General features: G+C 40.6%; 1 protein-coding gene across 1 annotated transcript; it reads left to right on the top strand.

The window, feature by feature from the left end:
- Positions 1-974: 974 nt before the first annotated feature.
- LOC111607840 (gastrula zinc finger protein XlCGF8.2DB-like) lies at positions 975-7,165 on the top strand (the record flags this gene model as incomplete). Its single annotated transcript, XM_023330049.1, has 2 exons — positions 975-1,199; positions 6,419-7,165. Coding segments are annotated over exons 1-2 (972 nt in total), but the record flags the coding sequence as incomplete, so codon positions are not given.
- Between the last annotated feature and the right edge of the window lie 315 nt (positions 7,166-7,480).

The following is a 7,480-nucleotide window of genomic DNA, read 5'->3' as shown; positions in this document are numbered from 1 at the left end:
TGCAAAAGAGTCATGAAAAGAATGTGCCAAGCAGGGGCAGCAGAGAGACAAAGTATGTGACAGCTGAGGAAGACCCAGAGGAGGAGTTAGCCATTTTGACTGTTAATGCTGAAGATGATGAACGATATAAAGCAACATTTGCAATAGACAATGTTGATTTGGAAATGGAAATTGATACAGGAGCAGCAAAAAGTGTCATTTCACATTCCACATACTTGAAAAAGTTCTCTCACCTGCCTTTGCAGCCAGCTAAAGTGAAGCTCAAAGCTTACAATGGAGGACTTATTTGTGTTTTGGGACAGCTTGTAGCAAAAGTGGTGTATGAAGACCAAGCTGCGGATTTGCCACTGTTGATTGTTAAGGGACATGGCGCATCACTGTGTGGAAGGAACTGGTTGACAAAACTTCGGCTTAACTGGCAGCAGATTAAGTACGTGGGTGAGCCAAAACACCTATCACTCAATGAGCTTTTGGATACTTACAGTGATGTATTCAAGGAGGAGTTAGGCACATTGAAAGACATTAAAGCTACCATTGTGGTCAAACCTGAGATGCTGCCCAAATTTAATAAACACAGGCCTCTTCCATTCGCAGTGAAGGAGAAGGTGGAAAAAGAACTCGAAAGACTGGAAAAGTGTAACATTATTACACCTGTGAGACACAGCGAGTGGGCAGCACCTATAGTGCCGGTGCTAAAGCGCGACGCTTCTATTCGCTTATGTGGGGATTACAAAGTGTCAGTGAACCAAGCCCTTGAAGCAGATACGTACCCTCTACCACGTTTGGAGGAACTATTGGCGACACTCAGGGGGGGAAAGTACTTCTCAAAGATAGATCTGGCAGCAGCCTATCAACAAGTACTGTTGAATGAGGATTCCAAGAAGTACACAACTATCAATACTCATAAAGGACTGTTCGTTTACAATAGGCTCCCTTTTGGAATCAGCACAGCTCCATCGATTTTTCAGCGCGTTATGGAAAACATAATGAAAGGGTTACCAGTGGTGGTCTACCTGGATGACTTGCTCATCACTGGATGCTCAAAAGCGGAACATCTGAGCAACCTGGAAAAGGTCCTGCAACGCCTTCAGGAGAATGGTCTGCGAGTAAAACGTTCCAAGTGTGAGTTTAACAAGCCACAAATTGAATATCTGGGACACATCCTGGATGAACACGGAGTCCACCCTTCAGAAGAAAAGGTGAGGGCAATACAGGACGCTCCTGCTCCTACTAATGTGAAAGAACTTCAAGCATTCCTGGGACTTGTTAACTATTATGGGAGATTTGTGCCAATGCAAAGCACGGCCCTGGCTCCACTTTACAAGTTACTAAAAGACAGTGTGACTTGGAGATGGACTGACCCAGAGCAGGCAGCGTTTGATAGGTGCAAAGGTCTGCTGACAAGTGATCTGGTGCTGGCGCATTATGACTCCAACCTGCCCCTCACTTTAGCGTGTGATGCTTCTGCATATGGCATCGGTGCGGTGATACAGCACACAATGCCAAGTGGGGAGGAGCGACCAATAGCATACGCTTCCCGAACACTGTCCCCAGCAGAAAAAAAGTACTCTCAAATAGAAAAAGAGGCTCTTGGTCTGATTTATGGAGTAAAAAAGTTTCACCAATACCTTTGGGGCAGGCATTTCACCTTAGCAACAGACCATCGCCCCCTGTTGACGCTTTTTGGTGAGCACAAGAACCTACCTACCTTAGCTGCAGCACGCATTCAAAGGTGGGCTATCATATTGTCGGCATATGATTACCACATTGTTTTCAAAAAATCAGCAGAACACAGCAATGCAGATGGGCTCTCTCGCTGTCCTCTGCCTGAAACAAGCGACACTGGAACAACATTGAGTTCAGCAGCAGTACACTCACTGTTAATTGCGCATATGGAAGAAGCTCCACTAAATGCGACCCAGGTTGCTCGGGCCACACGCAGAGACATGGACTTGTCAAAGGTTTACCAGTATGTCATGGAAGGTTGGCCCACTGTTACAGATGAGAGTTTAAAGGCTTATCGCAACAAGAGGAATGAGCTTTCAACTGAGAGGGGTTGTGTTTTGTGGGGAACCAGAGTGATTATACCCTCTAAAATGAGAATGGCTGTGTTAAATGAGATTCACTCTGGTCACCAAGGCATTGTAAAGTCCAAGGCCTTAGCTCGCAAATATGTCTGGTGGCCAAATCTGGATTATGACCTGGAACAGGTTTGCAAAACATGTGAAACATGTCAGCTGGAACAGAAGATGCCGCAGCATGTTCCATTGCATCCCTGGGAGTTCCCTGGTGAATCCTGGAAGAGACTGCATATTGACTTTGCTGGACCTTTCCTTGAAAGCATGTTCATGATTGTGGTTGATTCATATTCGAAGTGGTTGGAGGTATTTCGTATGCCACACATCACATCACAAGCCACGATTACAAGGTTGAAGAGACTGTTTGCTTCGTATGGACTTCCTGAACAAATAGTCACAGACAATGCCACCACTTTTACATCTGCAGAGTTCCAAACGTTTGTGACACAAAATGGCATTTTGCACACAACAAGTGCGCCAGGACACCCTGCCACAAACGGTTTGGCTGAAAGATATGTGCAGACATTTAAAGTGGGCATGAAAAAGCTTGCCAGCAAATCAGGCAGCATTGAGGACAAACTTTCATTGTTTTTGCTACAGTACCGTGTTACGCCAAACTGCACGACAGGCCAGTCTCCAGCTGAATTGTTCTTGCACAGACACATCCGCACCAGACTGGATTTCATCAAACCTAACATCAAGGAGACTGTTCGCAGGAAGCAGTATCGACAAAAGGCTCAACATGACTTCACAGCCATGGACCGTTCCTTTTCTGTTGATGATGCTGTTTATCTTCGCAACACAGGGGGAGGAGTTCACAAGTGGACACCTGGACAGGTTGTAAGACAAACTGGTCCAGTCTCTTATGAAGTAAAAGAGCGGTACTCGAACACTGTGCACAGACGACATGGAGATCAGCTTCGTACCCAAGCTGTAGTTGAACCAGATATTAAGGACATTGAAACACCAACAGAAGAGCAAAATGATGTGAACATTACACCGGAACAAAGTGCTCTGGACTCTGGGGTGCACCCTCCTGTTTCCCCAGATGCTTCAGTGGTTGTGAGGCGTTCCACACGACCACGGAAGATGCCGAAACGATATCTTGAATAGCCTTGTGTTTATCTAGGCATAATAGTTATGCATGTTATGTTCTGTTATGATTCATGTTGCATTAAGGGTTATATCTGAGTTAGATGCAGAGGTAAACAGAAAGAAAAAAAGTCTTGAGTATCAAGTAAATATACATTTGGGTCATTGTTTGGTTCTACATAAAAATGCACTTAAGCTGGAATGAGTGATCTTTAGTTTATTTTAGTTAATATAGATGAAAATGTTATTTCCATCTAAAAGGGGGATGATGTGGTGTATTTACCCCTGTGATTACCTGAGTTGGTACAGTCCTTATATTCTGTGACGTGCAAGCGCGCTCCCTGTAGTTACCAGAAGGATAGCACAACAATAAAGAGCTACGAACACAGTTCGAGCCTCCTCTGTTCTTTAAGACATTACAAAGTGGAAGAAAAGATTTTACGTTTTTTCAAAGAGAACTGGCACTGTATGAGAAATCTTTAGATGTGATGATCGTAAGATCCACAAGGTGGCGGTAATGCAATGACATGAATGAACGACAGTCATAAAATCCCAAAGAAGAAGAAGAAGAAGACAAAGAGGACGGCGCATGGTCTGTTTTGTTGAATGTTTGAGTGTTTCTCTAAAAATATCTTCAGTCCAGCTTAAACGAGTTTATCAACGAGCCGTTAACTGCTGCTGAAGAAACATTCACAGAGTTTAAAGAAATCATCGTCAAGTCGGAGGAAGAGATGGATGATCATCGCAGACTGCTGGATTTCTCCCGGAGGCCCCAGATAATCTTACACCGAATAGGTAGGAACCACCAGCGTTTGGATGCAGGTTAAGGTCTAAATGTCTGCACCTTTCTGTATGAGGATCATTTTAGTAAATGTTCTTTTCCCGTATAAATGTTTTGTTAACCGGTAAATGAACGCAGGAATCACAATTACGCTGTGAAAATGGCTTATTGATATAGAAATAAAATGACCTTTTATGGCTTTTCCTCCTTTAACTAATCAAACTTACTTTTGAAAACAGGAGAAATGTGAACAATACAGCGCAAGGTTAGTAAAGCAAACAGCATGAAACAATAATAGTGTGTTAGTAGCTGTAAAATGTAATAATTTGTAATAAATAAATTGTAGTGGCGATTGTTTGTCAAACCAAACATCCTATAAAAGTTCAGTCAACAAGCCACTGCTGCACTGAGGTGATGCTTCGTACGAAGGTAAAAGATGTTCAATGTCCAAAAAACTTGAAGATTGCTTTTATAGTTTATTTTTTTCCAGTTTGACAAGCAAATAACAAAGATCAAACTTTACATTAGTGATGTGTTGAGTAATGAAGCGGGTAAGACAGAGAACTCACCTAAACCTGAGCAGTTAAAGTTTTTATTTTTTAGTAATAAATCGTTGTCCCTGGTGACATAGCGAGTAACAAGCCAATCACAACCCTCTTTTCTTTTTGTTTCTAGTTTTCTTTTGGATCCAGCCATTGTTTCATACAACCAGATTCATCAGAATTTATGTATCAGAATCACAAACATCTTTTACTTGTTTATTCATTGTAAAGCTTCATGTTGTTTTCACGTTGCCTATTTGGGGCCTGCCCATAGCAATGCATAGGGATGCAATCTCTATGCATTGCATGGCAGGCACCTATTGTTCTACACCTCAAAATAACTGCTGCTTAGACTCAAAATAGACAGAATTTTGTCTGCCTCTCTGAGCTGCTCTTTAGAACCACAGTGATGGCAGAATGTCAGAACTACAGACATGGTGAAACAACTGCTATAAACTCATTGCATCTCTGAATAGTGATGCCCCACATGCTACTGACAGCATTCACATTGAATACACATTGAATTAGTACGGCCATTTAATATGAAACTTACTGAAGATTTCAAAATAAAAGCCTTAATATTCTTCTAAGGTTAGTGCACTACCATCGGCAGTGAAATAATGTTAGCCTGCATTATCTTTGCTAATATCTTTGCTGCATTAGTCTTTAGCTTAAATAAGCTATTAGCTAATTTTCTTACTTATTAGCCATGTTTAGTATACCGAATGGAGTAAGTAAAGTACAGACAACATGCTAGTGATGCCCCACATGCTACTGACAGCATTCATGCTAACATTAGCATTTTGGCTAATTTTAGCTGATACACTTACTTTATCATACTGAATGGTGCAAGTAAATGTTAGTAAACATTCTGGTCATTCTCCTCATATGATTGCAGCTTTCTTTAGCATTGATACTAATTTTTAGATGGATGGAGTTCCTCAGGGCTTCATGAAGCTGCATCTCAGCATCACTACTTTTCATTGTTTCCTCTCCTGGTCTGGTCAAAACCCACAGGCCCAACCCAGTGCATGCTGGTCCTGTACCAGTCCCCATACTTACAGAAAATGGACCCACAGTTCTTAATGTCTAACTTACAAAAGTAAATAACAAACACAAAGCAATAAAAACTAAACAATTATTAACCTGTAAATAAACTCTGTAAATAAACCCCAAAATATAAAGTGAACTAAAGTCAAATTTTAACCCAAATAAAAGTAATAACTCCAAATTAAGGAATATCTTGAAATGTTAATATTTACTAGTAAATTTCATTAACATTGGCAACTATTATTAATTTTATAATAAATAAAAAATATTTAATATCCATTCATTTGAGAATTCTCCAATTGTCAGCTGGATTTGTCGCCTGATCTGTCTCTCTGTCTACGCTCTTAAATTTTTCGGTGTGGGTTTTTTCATTTTTTTCATTTCTGTCGTAAACAATGAACGATTTCTCCCATTTACTTCAATAAAATAACGATTGCTTTTTAAATCTGTTTTCTTGTCCAGATTGCCTGCAGTGTGACATTTATTACCAGGAGAGGAGATCCACTTTGGACCAGGAGGAGTTGGAACCTCTGCAGGTGAAACAAGAACAGGAAGAGCCAGAAGATCATCAGATAAAAGAAGAGCAGGAGGATCTAAAACACCAGCAGATAAAATTGGAAGAGAAAGAAGTTTACTGCAGTCAGGGTGAAGAACAGATTGAATTAAAACAGGAGACTGATACCTGCATGTTGGTTCCTGTTGATGAGCAAACAGACCACAGTGAATCAGAACCAAACAGGAACCAAGACATCTTCCAGGAAGCAGCTGAAGCTGAGAACCAAAATCAGGAAAGAAGAAAACCTTTCTCATGTGTCATCTGTAAAAAGCGTTTGACTTCAAAATCTGTTTTTGATGCTCATATGAGAACTCATACGGGTGAAAAGCCGTTTTCATTTGTGAACTGTGGAAAAAGTTTTAGTCAAAAACAGAATTTAACTCAGCACATGATGATTCACACTGGTGAAAAGCCGTTTTCATGTGTGAACTGTGGAAAAAGTTTTGGTTATAAACTGGCTTTAACTCAGCACATGAGGATTCACACTGGTGAAAAGCTGTTTTCATGTGTGACCTGTGGAAAAATTTTTAGTCAAAAACAGAATTTAACTCGGCACATGATGATTCACACTGGTGAAAAGCCGTTTTCATGTGTGAACTGTGGAAAAAGTTTTAGTCAAAAACCGACTTTAACTCAGCACATGATGAGACACACTGGTGAAAAGCCGTTTTCATGTGTGAACTGTGGAAAAAGTTTTATTCGAAAACCGCATTTAACTCGGCACATGATGATTCACACTGGTGAAAAGCCGTTTTCATGTGTGACCTGTGGAAAAAGTTTTATTCGAAAACAGCAGTTAACTCAGCACATGATGATTCACACTGGTGAAAAGCCGTTTTCATGTGTGACCTGTGGAAAAAGTTTTATTCGAAAACAGGATTTTATTCAGCACATGAGGATTCACACTGGTGAAAAGCCGTTTTCATGTGGAAATTGTGGAACAAGTTTTTGTCGAAAACAAACTTTAATTCGGCACATGAGGATTCACACTGGTGAAAAGCCGTTTTCATGTGTGACCTGTTTAAAAAGTTTTAGTCATAAAGGTAATTTAACTCAGCACATGACGCGTCACACAGTTGAAAAGCTGTAGAAGTATGTTCCATAAATGTCCTACGTTGTATTTGTTAAATGTGATCATTTTGATCTTCACATTTGGATACTTGGAGATGTTCAACCATGACACATTTTCCTTCATTGATGTTTTATTTTTCTGGTATATTCTGTATCAAAAAACAATAATGATAAACTGTATGTTATTGTATTAACTTACTGTTTATGTCAAACTGTATGTTGTGTGTGTACAACGTGAAGAGCAGAGGGCTCAGCACACAGCCCTGAGGAGTGCCAGTACTGATGCTGATAGATGAAGAGGCTTGGGGGC

This window comes from Xiphophorus maculatus, unplaced genomic scaffold, assembly GCF_002775205.1.
Source record: "Xiphophorus maculatus strain JP 163 A unplaced genomic scaffold, X_maculatus-5.0-male Unplaced_Scaffold_BN000161F, whole genome shotgun sequence".
NCBI classification, from domain to species: Eukaryota; Metazoa; Chordata; class Actinopteri; order Cyprinodontiformes; family Poeciliidae; genus Xiphophorus; species Xiphophorus maculatus.
Note: the sequence above shows the minus strand (reverse complement) of the source record. Positions and strands in the feature narration are given on the sequence as shown.